A 24,117-nucleotide genomic window follows, 5' to 3' on the forward strand; every position below is an offset into this window, starting at 1 on the left:
GTATATCATGAGAAATGCTGGGCTGGAAGAAACACAAGCTGGAATCAAGATTGCCGGGAGAAATATCAATAACCTCAGATATGCAGATGACACCACCCTTATGGCAGCAAGTGAAGAAGAACTAAACAGCCTCTTGATGAAAGTGAAAGAAGAGAGTGAAAAAGTTGGCTTAAAGCTCGGTATTCAGAAAACTACAGTCATAGCATCTGGTCCCATCACTTCATGGGAAATAGATGGGGAAACTGTAGAAACAGTGGCTGAGTTTATTTTTTTAGGCTCCAAATCACTGCAGATGGTGACTGCAGCCATAAAATTAAAAGACGCTTACTCCTTGCAAGGAAAGTTATGACCAACCTAGACAGCATATTCAAAGGCAAAGACATTTGTCAACAAATGTCCATCTAGTCAAGGCTATAGTTTTTCTAGTGGTCACGTATGGATGTGAGAGTTGGATAAAGAAACCTGAGTGCCAAAGAATTGATGCTTTTGAACTGTGGTGTTGAAGAAGACTCTTGAGAGTCCCTTGGACTGCAACGAGATCCAACCAGTACATCCTAAAGCAGATCGGTCCTGGGTGTTCATTGAAAGGACTGAAGTTGAAGCTGAAACTCGAATACTTTGGCCACCGATGTGAAGAGATGACTCATTTGAAAAGACTCTGATGCTGGGAAAGATTGAGGACAGAAGGAAAAGGGGACGACAGAGGATGAGATAGTTGGATGGCATCACTGACTCAATGGACATGGGTTTGGGTGGACTCTGGGAGTTGGTGATGAACAGGGAGGCCTGGCGTGCTATGGCTCATGGGGTCACAAAGAGTCGGACATGACTGAGCGACTGAACTGAACTGATGTTCTATGCTCCTATATTTCTTCTAACGATTTTTCAGTTGATTGTTTTGGATTTCTAGGTAGACAATCATGTATTTGATCATTCTGTCCTTCTTGCTGGTTTTTTTTTTTTTTTTTGTCTAATTGCATTAACTAGCACTTCCAGCGGAGAAGGCACTGGCACCCAACTCCAGTACTCTTGCCTGGAAAATCCCATGGACGGCGGAAGCTGGTGGGCTGCAGTCCATGGGGTTGCTAAGAGTCAGACACAACTGAGCGACTTCACTTTCACTTTTCTCTTTCATGCATTGGAGAAGGAAATGGCAACCCACTCCAATATTCTTGCCTGGAGAATCCCAGGGATAGGGGAGCCTGGTGGGTTGCCGTCTATGGGGTCGCACAGAGACGGACACAAAGGAAACAACTTAGCAGCAGCAGCAGCAGCACTTCCAGGACAGTATTAAGTAACAGGAGAGGTGTTCAGCTCAGTTAGAGTATGGTGCTAATTATTAGGAAAGGTAGAGAGTATCCCTGTCTTGCTCCTGACTTTAATGGGACTATTAAGAATAATATTTCCAGTTTGCCTTGATTCATGGACCTAACATTCCAGGTTCCTATGCAATATTGCTCTTTACAGCATCGGATCTTGCCTCTATCATTAGGCACATCCACAACTGGGTGTGGTTATTTTTGCTTTGGCTCCATCTCTTCATTGTTTCTGGAGTAATTTCTCCACTGATCTCCAGTAGCATATTGGGCACCTACCGACCTGGGAATTCATCTTTCAGTGTCCTATCTTTTTGCCTTTTCATACTGTTCATGGGGTTCTCAAGGCAAGCATACTGACTACTGCTACTGCTATGTCACTTCTGTCGTGTCCGATTCTGTGCGACCCCATAGATGGCAGCCTACCAGGCTCCCTCATCCTTGGGATTCTCCAGGCAAGAACACTGGAGTGGGTTGCCATTTCCTTCTCCAATGCGTGAAAGTGAAAAGTGAAAGTGAAGTCACTTAGTCGTGTCTGACTCTGTGCGACCCCATGGACTGCAGCCCACCAGCTTCCGCCGTCCATGGGATTTTCCAGGCAAGAGTACTGGAGTGGGGTGCCATTGCCTTCTCCAATGGACCACATTGGTAACCGCAGCCATGAAATTAAAAGACGCTTACTCCTTGGAAGGAAAGTTATAACCAAACTAGACAGCATATTAAAAAGCAGAGACATTACTTTGCCAACAAAGGTCCATCTAGTCAAGGCTATGGTTTTTCCAGTAGTCATGTATGGATGTAAGAGTTGGACTCTAAAGAAAGCTGAGCACCGAAGAATTGATGCTTTTGAACTGTGGTGTTGCAGAAGACTCTTGAGAGTCCCTTGGACTGCAAGGAGATCCAACCAGTCCATTCTAAAGGAGATCAGTCCTGGGTGTTCATTGGAAGGACTGATGTTGAAGCTGAAACTCCAATACTTTGGCCACTTCATGCGAAGAGCTGACTCGTTTGAAAAGACCTGATGTTAGGAAAGACTGACAGCAGGAGGAGAAGGGGATGACAGAGGATGAGATGGTTGGATGGCATCACTGACTCAATGGACATGAGCTTGAGTAAACTCTGGGAGTTGGTGATGGACAGGGAGGCCTGGCCTGCTGCAGTCCATGGGATCACAAAGAGTCAGATATGACTGAGTGACTGAACTGAACTGAACTGAATAATATTGGGTGATAAGATGTGTATATATGTACATGTGGACTTGATTTATATCTACCATATTGGAGAAGTATGCTTTCATCAGAATATTTGAGGAATGAATATTCCATTATACCCCCTTTTTAGCATTTCTCTTAATTAGTCTTTTTTTCTGTTTTTAATTGTGTATGTGGTGAATTAGATTAATGGATTTCCTTCTATTATACCGCTCTATCCTTCCTGAAATAGACTACAGTCAAGCTGCTTTCAAAGTATACTGCAAAATTATGTTCATTTAGGCATTTTCCATCTATATTTATAAATGGAACTGAGGCATAGTTTTTCTGTCGTACAATCTCTATAAGATTTTGGCTTCATAAAATAGTGGAATGTTTGCTTCTTTCTCTGTGCTTTTGAACAGCTTTAATAGTATAAGAATGGTTGATTCTGTGAAAATTTGAAAGAAGTGGCTCATTAATGTGTCTGGGTTCAGCATTTTTTCTTTGAGGTATAGCTTTTGACAGCTTCTGTCCATGGTTATTTGTGTATTTAGATTTTCTACTGTCTCTGAGTCCCTGTTGGTAATGTATATTTCCTTGAGTATTATCCATTTATTTCAGATTTTGAATTGTAATAGGGCCAAGTTTTCCCTTGTATTTCTCATTATTTCCTCTTACCCATGCTTATAAGTCCTTTCTCATTCCTAATTTGTATATTTATGTCTTATCGTGTTTTTTTTGGCTGCATCCCAAGACTTGTGGAATCTTAGCTCTCCAACCAGGAATTGAACCTGGGCCCTTGACAGTGAAAGCACAGAGTCCTAACCACTGGACCACCAGGGAATTCCCTGTTTAGTCTTTTTTCATCATGTTAGCTAGTAGTTTATCAGTTTTATTGTTTGCTTTCCTCCAACCTCAAAGAACTAGATCTTAGATTTATTAACCAATTGCTTTTCTGCTATTGAAATAATTCATTTTCCTTTTATCTTTATTAATTTCTTCCTTTTGGTTTCTTTAAATTTTGCTTTGCTGTGACTTTTTTCCTCTTCTAATTTCCTTTTTCATCTGCTTTGTTAATGAAATTTTATTTTTTCTTATTTAGCAATAAAAATGTGTAAGGTCATGAATTTTCTTGTGAATACAACTTTGGCTGTGTTCCATAAGTAATGTTTTGCTGATTTAGTTTTTAAATAATCTATATTCAGTTTTTAAAACTTTATACTGAAGTATAATACACACCCAGAAAAGCAAACCTATCGAGGTATGTACAGTTTGGTGAATATTCAGAAATTCAACACCCGGATTAAAAGAACATTGACTTCCCTGGTGGTCCCATGGTTGAATCCACCTTGCAATGCAGGGAACAAGGGTCCAACCCTTGGCCCAGGAAGATCCCACATGACACGGAGCAAATAAGCTCGTGCACCACAACTACTGAGGCTGGGCCCTAGAGCCTATGGCCCACAGCAAGGGAAGCCACTACAGTGAGAAGCCTGTGCACCACTAGAGAGTAGCCCCTGCTTGCCGCACCTGGGGAAAACTCTTACGCAGCGATGAAGACACAGTGCAGCCAAAAATAGCTAAAATAAATACATAAAATTGTAAACAAATAAAGAAAGAAAACATCACCAATACCCAGAAGCAGTTATATAATTTACAGGGTCCAAAGAGAAATGAAGACACAATGTTCCAGTTTTATTAAGAACTTTAAGATGGTGACCACAGAGCTTGAAGTCAACTGTGGGGTCTTTCAAAGCACAGGGCCCTATACACATGCCCCTGAAGCTGGCGCTCCCACTCCCCTCTTGGCTCTCTTCTCATCCTCAGCCCCCCTCCCTACCAGAGGTAGTCAGTGTCCTGACTCCAAATAAAGAGAATAGTTTGGTCTATACTCTTGCATCCAGCTTCTTTTGCTCAACTTTAGATTTATGAGGATCATTCATGCTTTCACATGCAGTTGAAGATCATACGTTCACACAGCTATATGCTTAAAACTAGTTTATAATTCAGCTTTGGTTTGTCACTGATTGAAGGGTCATTTAGGAAAGCTTGAAAAATTTTCCTAGGGATTGAGTGCTAAGTTCTAACTTCCTAGTTTCAGAGGTGGAGCTAGAAACAGGCTTTTCTTCCTCTGAATGAGTAAATCTTCGTCATTGCACGTACAGTATGAGTAAGCTCCTCCTTTTCTTCTGATACCCAGTAAGGAAGAAAAAGGAAGAAAGCTAGCCAAAGAAGGTAGTTAAGGGCAACAGGTTTTTTGTTTTTTGTTTTTTTAAAACACTTTTAAAAATATCTCCAGAGTAGTAGCATCTGCAAACCCTGGCAACAAGGTTAGAGCCTACTTTTTAAAAATATTATGTTTGTTTATTTTATTTGTCTATGCAGAATGTGGGATATTTTTAGTGGTGGTATGCAAGATCTTTAGTTGCAGCATTTGAACTCTTAGTTATGGCATATGGGATCTATTTCCCAGATCAGAGATCGAACCCAGGCCCCCTGCAGAGTCTTAGCCACTGGACCATCAGGGAAATCCCCAGTCAGAGCCTACTTGTTAGACTCAAATCCAAGGGTAGGGCAGCAAAGGGCATTCATCCCAATGGTTGCTAAGAGCGTTGGGTAGGAGATTCAGCACCCTATTGCATCCAGTCATGGTTGACTCTGGGGCCCTGAACTGGGGTCTGCGTTTGGGTGAGCAAGTGGCTTTTTCTGTGAAGATGGAGGAAAGTGGCCCTATAGACCTTCCCCTGAGACTGCAGAGTGATAGTGGTGGTGGTGGTTTAGTTGCTGTCGTGTCTGACTCTTTGCAACCCCATGAACTGTAGCCTGCCAGGCTTCTCTGTCCATGGGATTCTCCAGGCAAGAATACTGGAGTGGGTAGCCATTTCCTTCTCCAGGGGATCTTCAAAACCTAGGGATTGGATCTGCGTCTCTTGCATTACAAGTGGCCTCCTGCATTGTATGCAGATTCTTTCTTTTTTTTTTTAAATTTACTTATTTATTTTAATTGGAGGCTAATTACTTTACAATATTGTAGTGGTTTTTGCCATACATTGACATGAATCAGCCATGGGTGTACAGGTATTCCCCATCCTGAAAAAATATGGAATTTTTCATGAATTTTCTTGTCATCCTTGCACAGGGGCCATGCTAATTTTCTCTGTATCATTCCAGTTTTAGTATATGTGCTCCCAAAGTGAGCACTGCAAGCAGATTCTTTACTGCTGAGCCACCAGGGACACCCATGCAGGGATGCAGGATGCCACTAATAAATACTGCCAACAACCTGCCTGTACATTAATTAGGACTGGGCTGAGGAGTGTTGAACATTGGTAGAATAAGTGACTAGTACTTGGGATCCATTAGGCCTGGCAGAGATTTGCCCTGTAAGTGCAGGCTTGAAAACAATATTTAGTCCTCAGCACTTTTAGTCACAAGAATTGCAACTGGCATCAGGACTAAATCTCAGATGTGCTCAGAAGTATTTCCTTGGTCAACACTGGTTACAAAGCCAAAAGTGATTGTGAGACTGAGCCAAGAGACAAAGCTAGTCTCCTAAGTCTGGTGTGGGCATTTCCTTCTAATGCAGTGGTCCCCAACATTTTTGGCACCAGGGGCCAGTTTCACAGAAGATAATTTTTCCACAGACTGGGGTGGGGTATGGGTAGTTTCTAGATGATTCAGGAGAATTACATTTATTGTGCACTTTATTTCTAATCTAATGCCACCACTGATCTGAAAGGTCCATAGCCCAGAGGTTGGGGACCTCTGTCCTAATATCAAACACCATGACCTGAGGAGGCAGTCAGGGTTCTTCTCTTCCTATCACTAACCCTGTTTTCTCTTAGCATGAAATGACTTCCTTTGAGATTAGAGAAAAGACTGACCTCATCCAGCCACAGCCGGTTGATTCCTTCCAGAAGGAAGTGGTGAAGCCCTGTGTAGCTGTCAATTGCTCCCTGAACCTACTTAGTGCCTGCTGGTGGCTGACCCCAAGGCTCACCAGAGCCTTTCATCTCTTAGCTCATTGCTTTCTTTTTGACTTTAATACACCCACAAGGTTTCACCAGCTTCACAATAGTGAAGATCACTTTTGCACACCAAAAATGGTCCACTTTTCTGTGGTTCCTGATTTTCTGTTTCAAAGAACATTCAGCAGTTTCATAATGTTCAGTTCAGTTCAGTCGCTCAGTCATGTCTGACTTTTTGAGACCTCATGAATCACACGCCAAGCCTCCCTGTCCATCACCAACTCTCGGAGTTTACTCAAACTCATGTCCAACGAGTCGATGATGCCATCCAGCCATCTCATCCTCTGTCGTCCCCTCCTCCTCCTGTCCCCAGTCCCTCCCAGCATCAGAGTCTTTTCCAATGAGTCAACTCTTTGCACGAGGTGGGCAAAGTATTGGAGTTTCAGCTTCAACATCAGTCCTTCCAATGAACACCCAGGACTGATCTCCTTTAGAATGGACTGGTTGGATCTCCTTGCAGTCCAAGGGACTCTTAAGAGTCTTCTCCAACAACACAGTTCAAAAGCATCAATTCTTTGGTGCTCAGCTTTCTTTAGAGTCCAACTCTCACATCCATACAGGACTACTGGAAAAACCATAGCCTTGCCTAGATGGACCTTTGTTGGCAAAGTAATGTCTCTGCTTTTGAATATGCTCTCTAGGTTGGTCATAACTTTCCTTCCAAGGAGTAAGTGTCTTTTAATTTCATGGCTGCAATCACCATCTGCAGTGATTGCCGAGCCCCCCAAAATAAAGTCTGACACTGTTTCCACTGTTTCCCCATCTATTTCCCATGAAGTGATGGGACCAGATGCCATGATCGTAGTTTTCTGAATGTTGAGCTTTAAGCCAACTTTTTCACTCTCCTCTTTCACTTTCATCAAGAGGCTTTTTAGCTCCTCTTCACTTTCTGCCAGAAGGGTGGTGTCATCTGCATATCTGAGGTTATTGATATTTCTCCTGGCAATCTTGATTCCAGCTTGTGCTTCTTCCAGCCCAGCGTTTCTCATGATATACTCTGCATATAAGTTAAATAAGCAGGGTGACCATATACAGCCTTGATGTACTCCTTTTCCTATTCGGAACCAGTCTGTTGTTCCATGTCCAGTTCTTTTTTTTTTTTCCATGTCCAGTTCTAACTGTTGCTTCCTGACCTGCATATAGGTTTCTCAAGAGGCAGGTCAGGTGGTCTGGTATTCCCATCTCTTGAAGAATTTTCCACAGTTTATTGTGATCCACATGGTCAAAGGCTTTGGCATAGTCAATAAAGCAGAAATAGATGTTTTTCTGGAACTCTCTTGCTTTTTCCATGATCCAGCGAATGTTGGCAATTTGATCTCTGGTTCCTCTGCCTTTTCTAAAACCAGCTTGAACATCTGGAAGTTCATGATTCGTGTATTGCTGAAGCCTGGCTTGGAGAATTTTGAGCATTACTTTACTAGTTAGAGAAGCTCTAAGGCAGTGGGGAAACCGCTTAGCTGATGAGTTCTGTCTGGGTAAAAGGTCTGGTGAGTATAAGAGCTGCTCCCATCTGGGACCTACTGCCCTCCCAGGGTCTTCATCAGCACAAAAGTGCTATCACTTGCTTGGAGCAAAAGTTCCCTATTTTAAAAGATAAGAAAACTCCCTTGTGGCAGCAGAGATTTTACCTTTTTTCTTAGAAATTGCAGAATTTATCTAGAGGGCTCTGGGACTGAGTCTGCAACTCAGATTAGAGCTGTGTTTCCACATCCTGTCTTATGCAGATGGCCTTCTGGACAGATTAGTGAAGGTGCTCTGTCCTCTTTTTGGATGCCTCCTGTGTGTCCAGGGAAACTGCAGAAAGGAAGCAATCTAGGAGAAATTTGGGATTAACATTAGAGCAAGAATCCTATTCTCTGTTATTCAAAAGCAGAAAAGTGAAAAGAAAAAGCTTTTGCCAGCTAATTTTCATCTTAACTATTCATGCAATTATCCTGATTTTTGAGTGTGCTTTATTCTCACAAGACTTGCCTTCTGTCTTTCAATTTTAGCCAGGTTCTGGAGGCGGTATGAAATTTCTGCATGCATGAAGGATTGAGGACTCTTTGTGTCTCTCAAAGCAGGTGAGTTTAGAAGCTAGAGGTGACCTGCTTTGCAGGATGTCTAGAATTCTGCGGAAGTAGAAATTCCCAGTTACCCTGTGGGAGCCCATAACCTAAAAAGTAGAAGCATATAATATATTCCCCAAACACGAGTCACATCTCCTGAGTGACAGCATAAAGAGAACTGAAGAGCTTTCCTAGGCAGTGCAGGCTACATAATCTGTGGGGCTTAGTGTAGAAAGAAAAAGGAAATAATGGGGACTCTTGGTAAAAAAGCAGGAGAAAAAGGGCTGTCAAAGGTATACATAAAGCCAGACACAGAAGGACGAATAGCGTGTGATTCCATTTCTGTGAAGTACCAAGTGTAGTTAGAGTCATAGAAAGAGAAAGAATGGTGGTTGCCAGGGGGCTGGAGGGAGTGGAGAGGCGGAGTTTTTAATGGATACAATTTCAGTTTTGGAAGATGAGAAGGTTTTGCAGATAGTGGTGATGTGTACACAACAGAGTGAAGGTACTTAATGAGCTGCACACTCAAAATTTTTTAAAATGGTAAATTTTCTATTATGTATATTTCAGCCTCCACCTCTCACCCACACATGCATAAGAAATATATAAACTTTTTCCTTCTTTCACAGACTCTCTTATGACTTGTCATGGTGTTTTTTATTTGCTGCTTAATGTCATCCTAAGTTGGAGAAGGAAATGGCAACCCACTCCAGTATTCTTGCCTGGAGAACCCCATGGACAGAGGAGCCTGGTGGGCTACAGTCCATGGGGTCGCAAAGAGTCGGGTCATACTAAGTAAAGAAAAATTAAAGACTTAAATTTTTAGCATCAATTTTACTCTTCATTTTCATTTTATGCAATACCAATTTTAAATGAAAATGTCTAAAAGTATTTAGCTTGTATTGGAATCGCTGAAATTCTACAACTTGAATTTTTTGTAATTCCAGGAGGTTACCTTGAGCTGGCTAGAAGAGGAAAACAAGAGCCAAGGTCTGGAAAAGTAGGAGGAGGAGGTGAGGATCCCCATGGCACAGAACTTGGAGAAAGAGCCCTCCAGGGCATAGGACCTCATGGGTGCCTGAGGGGGTGGTCTCTTTGGCCTAAAAGCTGCCAGCTTCCCCTTCCCACAGGCCTGTCACCCCAGCCCACAGCACATAGGCTAGTGCCAAGCATCATTAGAACTCACAGCTGGGATGAGCTCAGTAGGTGGGGATGGCCACCACCATGCCCCCAACACCCACCTTCCTGCACTGGCATCAGACCCTGCCAGGCAGAGGAGTGGCAGTGAGAACCCATCCATGGCGGCCGTAGGGAATGTGACTATGTAAGGTCAGGCTCCAAGGACCCCCGCTCCCTCCACCACCGTGCCTGCCTGCTCCGTTGTTGGTTCCATGAGACTTCCCTTGACACAAAATCAAAGATAAAATGACTAAAAATTTTAAGACTGCAACCACAGTGCATTCAGCCCCAAATGCAGGGCCCTCAACGGTACTAGTCTCACACCCTGTTCCTCAGGCCAAAGAGTGTTTGGCTGGAGTATTCTTTGAAAGACCCCCTCATCCCTGAAGGAAGTTTACACTTAACTTAAACCTAGTTAAGTTTAGAAGTGCTTACAGTGGAGGGGCTGAGGCAGCCTTGCCTCCTGTCCCTCCTGTTCCCTTTCCTTTCTTTCTGACAACAGACTCCAGCTCCGCCCCTTTCCTTTCACCCTCCCACTCCCCACCCACTGTTGCTCAACTGGTCTACAACTTGTCCCAGCCAGGAAACACTGGGATGTAAAATCCTCAGGATGAGACATAGAATCCAGCCCATGTCAGCCCTGACTGCATGGTTTCCCAAGTTCCCTAGTCCCAGGGCTGCCATACAGATGGGCAGGACGTGAGACTGGCCATTAGTTTGTCCCTAATGACCTGGGGGTGCAGTGTTGGGGCACAGGGGGAAGAGTGGCCCTCTGGGTAGCTGCCGCCTGTAGAGGATTAAGGAAGCCAAATCCTTCTATTTCCTAAATTGGAGTGCAGACTGTAGCCAATGTACTTTCTCTTTGTAGTGGCTTCAAATTGTGTCTGGGATGGGGGGGGGGGAGGTTTCTTGGACTGAAAGGCTTGCCTTGAGCATCGTCTGGATCATATTGCAGTGTTATGCTCCAACCAGCTACATCTGCTAAGATTACCCTGGGGGAGTTCCCTGGCGGTCCAGTGGGTAGGACTTGGTGCTTTCAATGCCATGGCCCTGGGTTCAATACCCGGTAAGATTCTGCAAGACTCCTGGAGCAGCTGGGGAAGAAAAAAAAAGATGTACTCTAGTTTCATCAAGTATCTTGGGGAGACTCTTCAACTTTCGCAGGCTAAGAAGAAACCCCACACCAGCTTTACTCACAACTGTCAGTGCATCAGCTGGAGTCTTCCCTTGGGGGAATACACTATCTATGCTCCTGAGTTCCCTTCCCAGGAAGTCACGGGACAAACCAGCAACACCTCCCGCCCTCTTCTTTGGTGCTATTAGGAAAGCATTTTCTTTTGAGCTGAGGGACAATCAGGCCCACCAGCAGCATCCAGCTCAGCTCTGTCCAATCCAGGCAGAGGAGCTGGGGGTAGGGATGAACACCGATTCTAAACAAAGGCAGGTGAAAGGCAAAGCCTAAGGAGGCTTGGGTATTGGTTCACAGTGAACCCAGTTGGGCTCAGCAGAGCAGCTCTGGGTTGGCAGCCAGTCCCCAGAGGAGGAGTGGAAGGCGGGAGCACAGTTCAAGATCCAGTTCTTCCTCTATCCCACCCCTACCCCGGCCCCTGCCCCATGCTGACCCCTTTCTGAGCCTCAGCTGGGAGTTGTGTGTGTATTTAAGAGTTGTATGTGTATTTAAATGTCTCTGTCAAGAATGGAGACTGAGACTGTGGGTGACTAAGACCTTTCTAATGTTATATATCTTTGAAGAGCTTTGAAGGGAAGCAGCCAATCAGCCGTGCCCAACCCTGCCTGGTTTCCCATTTCAAATGACTAAGTCATGACTCTTCTTAGCAAGACTTCAAAGAACCTGATCAAAGATAACATTTATATTAAATAACACAGCACAACATTTTTGCCTTTTTACTGTAAAGCTTGAAATGAGAAACAGCCCTGCTTCAGCTCTCTGGCCAACAAAGCATGGTGAAAACAGCAGAGAAGTGATTCTTACAGGACAACCCTCACACACCCTCCCCCCACCTTTTTTGGAACTCTGTGGCCCCTACACTGAATCTCTAACATTAGAGATGGGTTTTCAGGTACTTATCAGGTCACTGGGCAATCATAAATCCCCACCAAAGCTTGGGACTTCCCTGAAGGTCCAGTGGTTAAGACTCTGCTCTTGTACTGCAGCGGGCATGGGTTCGATCCCTGTTTAGGGAACTGAGATTAGGCATGCCACCAGAAATTTTAAAAAAAGAAATCACCAAAGCTCAGATACATAATCTCTGCCACAAGTTATCATCTGAGGAGGCGGCTGTGGTATGGTGAAAAAAAACACCCTGGACGTGGGAGTCAGTCTGGCTTCTCAAGTCTTTGCCTTGCCTCACCACAGTCCTGGGCAGACACTTCTTTGAACCTTCAGTTTTCTCATGTACAAAGGTATTAAATCTCATATATCTCACAAAATCCTGTTATGAGCAGATGAATATGTATGGAAAAGTACTTATTGTGCTTGATACATAATATACTCTCAATATATATATATTGTATTTTAACCTATTACATTAGTGCTGTTTTCTACAACTCTTCCCCCCACCCCATACCAATTTAATGAAACAAATATAAAGGTAACATTTTAAAAATTGCTGTATTCAAAATTAATAATAAACTTTAGGGTAAATAAGCTTTAAAACAAAAGTACATAAGCAAAAATAAATAATTTACACCAACCCACTAACCTAATTTTCAGAATAAAGCCATTTCCAATTACAGCACTATCATCCCGGGCTCCAGCCTGTGGTCAAGCTTTGATAGTTCATTATTTTTAAGAAACAGTAACAAAAAACTGAAGACTCAGGAAATCATCTTTAACAAAACCAAAGTACTGGATTTAACTTTTTAATTTTAAATAACCAAACTTTGTAATTTTATACATAATCCAATGTAATGCTAATATAATTAGCACTTCAGCTTGCAGAGCTGGTATTTAACAGGGGTGGAAAACTTAATGAATAGTCTTCAAACCGTGAGATATTTAATACAAATAAAAATGGACAAGTATACAGTAGAACAAAAACTGCAGACACGCTACTAGCTGAGGGAAATATCTGAAGGCTTTACATCCTTTATTATCCATGATGGCTTTTGGAATTATGATTGTTTGACGTATAGAACCTTTGACATTTTCAATACAGCCTTTATTTATTTTTTTCATAGTAAGTTAAAAATCCATCATAAGACTCCGTAAGACTTCACTGGTCTTGCATGTAGACTCTAGGAGTTTGCAATCTGATAAAAGAGTAACATAAAAAATTACTGTATTGCCCTAATTTCATACTTCCTTGTACACAATACATCAGTTTGGGAAATCTATTCCAAGGGTTATATACACAAAAGTGTCAAGAATAAAATGTTCTCCACTCTTGCATAAAAATGTGTACAGTGTTTCGGGAATGGAAAATTTCTAGTTTTCCTGGGCCCGGGCTTCATGGATCTCTGCTGCCTGAAGATGAAAGGCTTCTCTGGCTTTATTGCTCCATTGTTCTGAGGGTTAATCATCCAACCCTGGCGTTTCTCCTTGCTGGATTCTGGATGCTATTCTGATGGCTTCTTCCAGAGATGGCTGTTCTCCAAGCTGCAACAGGAACATACACAAAGCCACAGTCAAGATAATGCCAAAGAAATATAATATGCCAGAAGTAAAATTTCTCTCTATAATTCTAACACCTGGGCTTGTTAAAGCACTAAAGCTCATCCACAAAACACACAAAAATTCCTGCTGGGGAGAATAATGCAGTTTCTTTATATAGGATTTTGATAAATCTTCACACATGCAAGGAACAAAAAGATGCTTATCTTTTCTGTTGGAGATAGAGAGCTTCATGAGCCTTTAGCTTCATGCCCATAAACTAAATTAAAACGAACAGCTGGCATTTTCCTGAGTGCATTCTAACCCTTTCCAAGTAAATATGTTAAAACAAAACAAACTTCCCAAGGAAAGGTAATCTACACCTCATATTCTAGATTCTCTGAATGCAGTGACTTCCCAGAGAATGTATTCTTCAAAGTCTTCTGACATTCCCCACCATAACAAACAGCTGTTGTGCCGGGACTTTTTTGAGGACTAACTTGGGAGTCTACGTTTACAGGCGGTTCATTTCCAAGGAATAACTTTTAAATGCTTTATAGAATCCTGCCTAATTAAACTTTTATTCTGACAGTAAAGATGGCTGGTCAGGTACACACAGGGATGTATATACCAGGAGATTTATACTTCTTGTTATAAATTCCCTTATAACACACAAAGATAGTAGCAAAGTTTTAGTCTCTGAGTTTATTTCAAACATAGCAATTTCCTTAAAGGAGCTAAGCACTACGTATTATTCTGTGCCCTGCCTCTGAGAATGTTATGTATCAGAGTATGGCGACAAGGCTGAGGGCTGAACAGCACTGCTGTCGACAGAGGACAGCTGCCATTGTACTCACCTGGACTGCAATCTGGGTGCCGTTGGATGTTGCCACTAAGGTCAAAGGTCTGGTTTCTGTGGTTACTAAGTGATGGCTATGCTGTTGGTGCCCCATTTCTGATGATGCAGTGTGGAATGCTGCCAAGTCCTGAGCCACAATTGCAACCTTAAAAAATACACAGAAGAATTAAAACTATGATTTAAATAGGTTAAAATCCATTTAATGCAAGGGACTGTCTTCAAATTCAAAAGGAAATCCTCCCTTCTGACCATAGACTTGTAGAAGCTGAAAGCTGGAAAAGACCTTACATATTGTCTATTCTGAACTCCTCTTTTTTTCCTTTTTTGTTTTGACTGCACTTCCCAGACTGTGGGATTTCAGTTCCCCTACGAGGGAGTGAACCCGGGACCTCAACAGTGAGAACAGAGTCCTAACTACTGGACTGCCAGGGAATTCCCATGGACTCCTCTTTTTTGAGGAAGTTGACACTCAGAAAGAAGGGACTTATCTAAAGTTATGAAGCAAGCAGATAGCAAAACAGGATAGAGGACACTGAGAAAGTGGATTCGCTGTGTCAGATTTCATTAAACAGAAGAGATGTGACTGTGCCTAGATTCTAATATTCCTAAGCAGCTGCCTGGGAAGTTACACACATGGATTAATTTATATATCAAATGTTTATTTATTCCTGAGTTTGGATCAGTGGTAGATACACTATTTTCTCCTGTTTATCTGTTGCACTAAAAATTAGATTTCCATTAACCAAAAAGGACCTACCATATAACACAGGGAACTCTGCTCAATGTTATGTGGCAGCCTGGATGGGAGGGGAGTTTAGGGGAGAATGGATACATGTATAGGTATGGCTGAGTCCCTTCGCTGTTCACCTGAAACTATCACAACACCATTTGTTAATCAGCCATTCCCCAATACAAAATAAAAGGTTTTAAAAAATTAGATTTCCATTAAATGCTTAAAATTAAACAAAAAAATTAAAAATAAAATAATTTTAAATAATAAAAATATTTTAAAATTAAAAACAAAATTATATTTCCACAGGGAATTCCCTGGTGATCCAGTGGTTAGGACTCAGCTCTTTCACTGCTATGAGTCTGGGTTCTAGCCCTGTTCAGGGAATTGAACTAAGATCCCAGCAAGCTGCACAGCATGGCCAAAAAAAGAAAAAAAAGATTTCCATTAACTGGGAAACAAAGTACCAGGAACATTACTACACGGCATGAGGGATCTTAGTTTTCCAACCAAGGACTGAACCCATGACCCCTGTGGTAAAAGCATGGAATCCTAACCACTGGGTTACCAGGGAATTAATTCCCAGCAACACATTCTGTCACAGTCACTTCCTCTTTTAGATCCCACGGAATCTTTCCAACCTGTTCCTGAAGCACCTAGTCAGAGTGGTTAAAAGTGCTTTTGTGGCTCTTAAACTACGAATGCAGCTTTTTCTATGTAGATAACAACATAGAAAATAGCATCAACTACATGTCATATGATATTTAAGAATTCTGTTCAGCCAAACTTAGAGAAAGAATAGGCTAAAAACTGAAATTACTACTAAATGCTTAAATGCATTTTACTTGGCCATTAATCCAGTAAGAATGCTAGATTTTAGTGCTAATAGATATTTAGCTTGGATCAATCCCAGTATTGGTCCATAGTCCAGCAACAGATTTTAGTCCAACGATAGGGGAGTAGCTTATATTAGACTAACCTTTCCTGCAGGTAACAATCATAAAGTGTCAAAAAAATATGAAAAAGCAACCATCTGAAGGCACTGATGAATGGTGAAAAGCAGGCAGGAATAGAGGGGATTCTCAATAGAAGGGAACCACACTGGGTCACATTGGTTTCAACAGCTTTTCCACTTGAGGGCAGTCACCAATCTGCAGCATAAGGCAACTTATGGTATCAGATAATGAAGTCCAGGGCTGCCAGAATGGCTACATATTGAAAGGGATATCCTAGAAAGGAGAAAATCAGAGGGAGGGGGACCCCCCCCAAACCTGTATATAAGTTCCTCTCAATTCTTTAAGACCTCAGAATTGCAAATGTGTTGGGGAGGTGTCAATAAATCTGGAACAAAGCAGCAGCTAGAAGGCTAAAAAGCTGAGAAGAGGATTCAGTGATACTCACCACAGGGCAGACAGAATTTAGAATTTCAACCCCACCAAGTTTAGAAGGGCTTGGAAAATACCTTAGGCCTTCCACTGAAACCTTAAGAGTTACATTTTAGGAGTAAAGACCATGTCCCAGGACTAAAGATTCACCCTGAAACCAAATGGCAAAACCAAAACAAACCTATCTTAACAAAGTACAAAACCCAGCCTCCATAAGTAACTTAACTACTTGATAAAATTAATATTCTTCAGAGGAAGATAACCAAATTAAAAATCCCCATACTGCATCATCCACAATATCCAGAATACAATAAAAAATTACAACACACGAGAAGAGGAAAATGTAACCCAGAGTCAAGAGAATATGAAGTTAACAGAAACAGACCTTGAGATAACCAATATATTGTGGTTAGCAAACTAGGACTTTAAGACAGTTATTATATGTTAAAAGGCTTATGGAATTCACACAAGGGGAAATCTCAGTAAATAAATGAAAACTATAAAAAATTAAATTCTACAGCCAAAAATGACAATGTCTAAAATTATCAAAATGGGCCTAATAAAAGATGGGTAAAATAGGTGATGTCAAAAGAAAAGGTCAGTGAACTCAAAGACAGAGCAATAAGAATTATCTATCTGAAGACCTAAGAAAAAAAAAGAATGCACCCCCAGAAACTTGTGGGAAAACACCAAGTTAATATACATATACTTTAGAGACCCAGAAGTAAAAGAGCAACAATGAGGCAGAATAAAAACTTTTGATGAAAAAATGGCCTAACTTTTCCTAAATTTGATAAAAACACAAACACCCTCCCCTACAAAAAACATTACTACATAATGTTTCATAATATCATATATGTTATCTTATAATTACATATAAGAAACCTATGAGATAAATACAAAGAAGACCACACCATAATTACATTGCTAAAAAGCAAATATAAAGAGTCTACAAAATAGCCAGAGGAAAAACTGGTGTATCATATACAGGGGAACAATAATATGAAGATGGCTGATTTCTCATCAGAAACAATGAAGGATAGAGACAATTTAAAGTGCAGAAAGAAAAAAAAAAAACCACCAATTCTATATCTAGCAAAAAATATCCTTCAAGACAAAATTATGTTTCAAACAGAAAGGCGACATAACATGTTTTCAAATAAGCAAAACCAGAGAATTTGTCACTGTAGATCTGCACTACAAACAATGCTAAAGTATATCCTTCAGGGGACTTTCCTGGTGGCCCAGTGATAAAGAATCTGCCTTGCAAAGCAGCGGACACAGGTCTGGTCTCTGGTTGGGGAACTAAGATCCCACATGTTGCAGAGCAACTAAGCCCGAGTGCCACAGTCACTGAGCCCACATGCTGCACCTCCTGAGGCCTGCTCACTCTGGAACCTGCACCACAACCATGCCCTGCGAGGGATGATCCCGTGTGCCACAACGAAGAACTGACACAGCCAAAATGAGTTAACTAACTTAAAAACCAAAATATATCCTTCAGGCCAAATGGATGTCATATAGACACTCCACTCTACAGAAAGGCATAGGAGGCACTGGAAATTATAAACCAGCAGATAAGTATAAAATACTATGTTTCCCATCATCTTGTAACTTACTTAAAAGATGAACTGCTTATGCTAAAAAATAATATTGCACTGCGGGGGTTTTAATATCTGTAAATATAAAATAAATCATAGCAGCACAAAAGTAGGGGCATAAATGAAAATACACTGTTTCAAGGTTTTATGTAAAGTAGTAACAATCTTAAGTCTAAGTAGACCGCAATAACTTAAGGATGCACATTTTAATCCCTGGGCAACCTCAAAAAAGTAACAGAGAAGTGTATAATTATGAAGTCACTTGAGGAATTAAAATGAAATATGTACACACCTGATAACAGCGTTTCAAAAACCTAGAAGTAAAAAAAGAAACAACTAAAAGGGAGACAAATCCACAATCCTAGTTGAAGATATCAATTACTTTTTCTTAGTAACTGATAGAACAAATATATAAAAGATTAATAAGGTTACAGAATATTTGAACAACACTTAAAGTGTAACCACCTTAACTTAAAGTGTAATGTGCTATACCAACAAGTGCAGAACACACATTCTTTTTAAATACATATGAAATACAACAGGAAATCAATGAAAGACAAAGGAAAAACCAGTCTCAAAATAATATGGTTCTCTAACCATAAAAGACTTAAAAATCAAGAAAAACAGGTATTGAGAAAAGTATCAGATATTAAGAAATTATCAGGGCTTTCCTGGTGGCTCAGATGGTAAAGAATCTACCTACCCACAATGTGGAAGACCCAGGTTCGATCCCTGGGTCAGGAAGATCCCCTGGAGAAGGAAATGGCTACCTACTCCAGTATCCTTGGCTGGAGAATCCATGGACAGAGGAGCCCGGCAGGCTACAGTCTAGAGTCGCCGAGTCAAACACGACTGAGCAACTAACATTTTTTTTCAAGAAATTAAACAACCTATGTGCAAATTAAAACCACAATGATATTTCACATCCACTAGAATGGCTAAACTTTTAAACAGCAACAACTCAAAATGCTGAGGATATGAAACAAACAGAACTATTGTGAGTGGGAGTGTGAGTGGGGTCAAACCACTTTGAAGAACTGCTTGACACTTTCATATAAAGTTAAATATACCTCTACCCTATGACTCAGAAATTCCACTAATAGGTTATTAATCAGAGAATGAGAATATATGTCTACAAATATACTTGTACTAGAATTTTTACCACCATCTTAATTCATAATAGAAAAAAAAAAAACTGGAAGCATCTCAAATATTTGTTCATCAAGGGGAGAATCTATCAATAAATTGTGATACACTCCTAACCACAGAATACTGCTTAGCAATAAAAATGAAGGAACTCATGTTATAAACAATAACATGGATAAATCTCCAAAATGTTATGTTAAACAAAAAAACACAACAAGAGAGTTTATACTCTGGCATTACTATGCAAAATTCAAGAAGAGACAAGATAATACAATCAGAACAACTAGATGGAGACTGACTGGATGGGGTCCCAAGAGAACTTTCTGGGGTGATAGAGACGTTCTAAGCCTTGTTTGGGATGAGATGGGTGTGTATGTTTAACAACTCACTAAACTGTAAACTTAAGATCTGTGCAGGTGGTGGTCCAGTGATTAGGATTCTGTGCTTCTACTGCCAGGAGCCCAGGTGTGATCCTTGGTTGGGGAACTAAGATCCTGCAAACCACATGATGTGGGGAAAAAAAAAATCTATGCATTTCATTGTATATAAATTTTACCTCAATGAAGAAAAAACCAATTGCAGGCTAATAGGAAAAACATGTTCAACCTCAGTAACAGACAAGTTAAAGTAAAAGTATAACTTTTGCTTGTGAATAATGCAAATGTAAAAAACAAAATCCTCAGTGCTACCAAGAGTACAGTGAAATAAGAATACTATTAGATCCATGGCATAATTATTAAAAATCTCCAGAAAGGAATTTGGCAATATTCCTTTTAGAAGAAGGTTAAAATAGTTCTTCAGTTCAGTTCAGTCACTCAGTCGTGTCCAACTCTTTGCGACCCCATGAATCGCAGCACGCCAGGCCTCCCTGTTCATCACCAAGTCCCGGAGTTTACTCAAACTCATGTCCAACGAGTCGGTGATGCCATCCAGCCATCTCATCCTTTGTTGATCCCTTCTCCTCCTGCCCTCAATCGCTCCCAGCATCAGACTCTTTTCCAATGCGTCAACTCTTCACATGAGGTGGCCAAAGTATTCGAGTTTCAGCTTCAACATCAGTCCTTTCAATGAACACCCAGGACTGATCTCCTTTAGAATGAACTGGTTGGATCTCCTTGCAGTCCAAGGGACTCTTAAGAGTCTTCTCCAACACCACAGTTCAAAAGCATCAATTCCTCAGCGCTCAGCTTTCTTCACAGTCCAACTCTCACATCCATACATGACCACAGGAAAAACCATAGCCTTGACTAGATGGACCTTTGTTGGCAAAGTAACATCTGTGCTTTTTAATATGCTGTCTAGGTTGGTTATAACTTTCCTTCCAAGGAGTGTCTTTTAATTTCATGGCTGCAATCACCATCTGCAGTGATTTTGGAGCCCCAAAAAATAAAGTCAGCCACTGTTTCTACTGTTTCCCCATCTATTTCCCATGAAGTGATGGGACCAGATGCCATGATCTTCGTTTTCTGAATGTTGAGCTTTAAGCCAACTTTTTCACTCTCCTCTTTCACTTTCATTAAGAGGCTTTCTAGTTCCTCTTCATTTTCTGCCATAAGGGTGGTGTCATCTACATATCTGAGGTTATTGATATTTCTCTTGGCAATCTTGATTCCAGCTTGTGCTTCTTCCAGTCCAGCGTTTCTTATGATATACTCTGCATATAAGTTAAATAAGCAGGGTGACCATATACAGCCTTGACGTACTCCTTTTCCTATTTGGAACAAGTCTGTTGTTCCATGTCCAGTTCTAACTGTTGCTTCCTGACCCGCATACAGGTTTCTCAAGATGCAGGTCAAGTGGTCTGGTATTTCCATCTCTTTCAGAATTTTCCACAGTTTATTGCGTTCCACATGGTCAAAGGCTTTGGCATAGTCAATAAAGCAGAAATAGACGTTCTTCTGGAACTCTCTTGCTTTTTCCATGATCCAGCCGATGTTGGTAATTTGATCTCTGGTTCCTCTGCCTTTTCTAAAACCAGCTTGAACATTTGGAAGATCACGGTTCATGTATTGCTGAAGCCTGGCTTGGAGAATTTTGAGCATTACTTTACTAGCGTGTGAGATGAGCGCAATTGTGAGGCAGTTTGAGCATTTCTTTGGCATTGCCTTTCTTTGGGACTGGAATGAAAACTGACATTTTCAGGTCCTGTGGCCATTGCTGAGTTTTCCAAATGTGCTGGCATATTGAGTACAGCACTTTCATAGCATCATCTTTTAGGATTTGAAATAGCTCAACTGGAATTCTATCACCTCCACTAGCTTTGTTCATAGTGATGCTTCCTAAGGCCCACTTGACTTCACATTCCAGGATGTCTGGCTCTAGGTGGGTTGTGAAGATCTTTTATGTACAGTGCGATGTATTCTTGCCATCTCTTAATATCTTCTGCTTCTGTTAGGTCCATACAATTTCTGTCCTTTATTGAGCCCATCTTTCCATGAAATATTTCCCTGGTATCTCTTAATTTTCTTGAAGAGCTCTCCAGTCTTTCCCATTCTATTGTTTTCCTGTATTTCTTTGCACTGATCACTGAGGAAGGCTTTCATCTCTCTCCTTGCTATTTTTTGGAACTCTGCATTCAAATGGGTATATCTTTCCTTTTCTCCTTTGCTTTTTGCTTCTCTTATTTTCACAGATATTTGTAAGGCCTCCTCAGACCGCCATTTTGCCTTTTTGCATTTTTTTTCTTGGGGATGGTCTTGATTCCTGTCTCCTGTACAATGTCATGAACCTCTGTCCATAGTTCATCAGGCACCCTGTCTATCATTGTCTTTGGTAAGCAAAAGAAGTTTTGAAGAAGTCCAATTTATCCAAAAAGAAAAAATTTTATTGTTAGTGCATTTTGTATCCTGTCTATGAAATTTTTATCCTAAGGTTACAAAAACATTCACTTTTCTTCTAGAAGCTTTTTGATTCTGATTCCTGTATTTCAAGGTGCAGAAGACTTTCAACTTTGTTCTTTTTTTCAGGACTTTGCATGTTCTTTTTAGGTCCTTTGCATTTTCATATAAATTACTGGAATTGGGTTATGTATATCTTAAAAAATGCCTTCTGAAATTTTGATTGTGATAATACTGAATCTATAAATGAATTTAGGAAGAATAATAGCTATGAATTTTGACAGACCCTTTCACTGAACAGGGTACAGTAGCTGAAGTGAAACTTAGCATTGTCTTCAGCACAGCACAGCAACAATTTTTATGTGTGTTGTGTTGCTGTCATGTCTTCAACTTTATTTATTGATTTATTTGGCTGTGCTGGGTCTTAGTCGCAGCATGCAGGATCTTTTTTTTTTTTTTTCAGTTATGGCATTCCGAATCTTTAAGTTTCAGCATGTGGGATCTAGTTCCCCAACCAGGGGCCCTCTGCATTGGGAGCACAGAGTACTAGCCACTGGACCACCAGGGAAGACCCTATAAGAACAGTTTTTAAATGTATTAACCAAAATCATTCAAGATAAATGAAAAATCAAAGTACAAAGAGATACATAAGATTTGGTACCACTGTGCTACCATCAAAAGGGGAGGAGGCACTCTCAAAGGCTACAGATAAGAATGTAGATGTGTATAACCCTAGAAAGGAAGTTCGGCAATGCTTATCACAGTTACAAATGTGTATGTCTTTCAGCCAGCAGTTTCACTCTAGGGATTTACCTAGTAGCAGATATATTCACACACATAAAAAATCCCATGTGCACAAGATTATGTGTTGTCTCAAACAGCAAAAGACTTTAAGTAAATTATGGCATGTCCATACAGTGGAATATGATATAGCTTAGAAAAAGAATGAGAGAGAATTCCCTGGCAATCCAGTGGTTAGGACTCTTCACTTTCACTTCCAGCACCCAGGTTTAATCCCCAGTTGGGAACAAAGATCCTGCAAACCATGTGGTGCCACCAAAATTACCAAAAAAAAAAAAAAGATAGGAAAATTCTCTATATAAAGAAACAGAAAGATGTCCTAGATGTATTATTAAGATTAAAAAAAACAAACAAGGAGGTGAAAAACAGTATAGTGTTTACTGCCGTATAAAGGGTGGGGGGAGATGACTGTGTGTGCGTGTGCTCAGTCGCTCAGCTGTATCTAACTCTTGTGATCCCAGGGGCTGTTATGGGGTATATGCAAAAATCAATCCTATTTTGCACATGAAAAAAACAGACTCAGAGGGCTGTGTAGCTAAGAAGCTTTAAAACTGAGATTCAATCTGAGGTTTATGTACTTAACCGCTGGACTTCCCAGGGAGCGCAAGTGGTAAAGAACCGTCTGCCAACGTGGAACACATAAGAGACATGGGTTTGAGCCCTGGAGGGGGGCATGGCAACCCACTGCAGTACTCTTACCTGGAGAATCTCATGGACAGAGGAGCTTGGTGGGTTACAGTCAACAATGTTGCAAAGAGGCACCCACAACTGCAGTGATTTAGCATGCATGATACCACACTGTACATCTATGACTAACAATTTTGATACTGATATTTGTACCAATTGATATAAAAGAAAAAAGCAGTTACCTGCTGCCCTTCTGTACCCTCGGCAGTAACCATAGCAACAGAATGTGTTCCTGCTGAGGAAATGACTGCATCATGAGCAGGTACTGTGATGGGTGTTCCGTCCTGTGTTACCATTGTAATGGTGTTGCCAATGGCCTGCATGTCGGCTTGAGATATGTTGACCTGCAACACAATGCATTTTACAATCAGGCAATGTTTCCTGCTTTATCTGGTCAATTTTATTAAGGACTGGACCTAAGCCTCCTATGGCTTCCCAGGTGGCTCGGCGGTTAAGAATCCACCTGCCAGAGCAGGAGATGCAGGGTTGATTCCTGGGTCAGGAAGATCCTCTGAAGGAGGAAATGGCAACCCACTCCAGCATTCTTGCCTCGAAAATTCCATGGACAGAGGAGCCTGGCAGGCTGCAGTCCATGGCTTGCAAAGAGTCAGACATGACTGAGCAGGCACACATGCAAGTCTTGTGTAAGTCTACTCTGGGAGCAAATAACCATTTTACAATGGAATAAACTCTT

General features: G+C 41.1%; 1 protein-coding gene and 1 non-coding gene across 8 annotated transcripts in view; both read right to left on the reverse strand.

Annotated features, from left to right (window-relative positions):
* Positions 1-5,603: 5,603 nt before the first annotated feature.
* On the reverse strand, positions 5,604-5,710 carry LOC138421420 (U6 spliceosomal RNA). Its single transcript, XR_011249499.1, has one exon. It is a non-coding gene; the product is annotated as a U6 spliceosomal RNA (small nuclear RNA).
* Positions 5,711-12,377: 6,667 nt separating this feature from the next.
* ZNF143 (zinc finger protein 143) overlaps positions 12,378-24,117 on the reverse strand; it is a 61,166-nt gene continuing 49,426 nt past the window's right edge. For all 7 annotated transcript variants that reach the window (XM_069554415.1, XM_069554418.1, XM_069554414.1 and 4 more), the window contains 3 exons: positions 23,606-23,767; positions 14,235-14,381; positions 12,378-13,383 (listed from right to left, as the gene is read on the reverse strand). In XM_069554415.1, the coding sequence (XP_069410516.1) occupies positions 13,300-13,383; positions 14,235-14,381; positions 23,606-23,767 (393 nt within the window). In that variant the 3' untranslated portion in view covers positions 12,378-13,299. The remainder of the gene's footprint in view (positions 13,384-14,234; positions 14,382-23,605; positions 23,768-24,117) is intronic.

This window comes from Ovis canadensis, chromosome 15 (assembly GCF_042477335.2).
Source record: "Ovis canadensis isolate MfBH-ARS-UI-01 breed Bighorn chromosome 15, ARS-UI_OviCan_v2, whole genome shotgun sequence".
Classification (NCBI taxonomy): domain Eukaryota; kingdom Metazoa; phylum Chordata; class Mammalia; order Artiodactyla; family Bovidae; genus Ovis; species Ovis canadensis.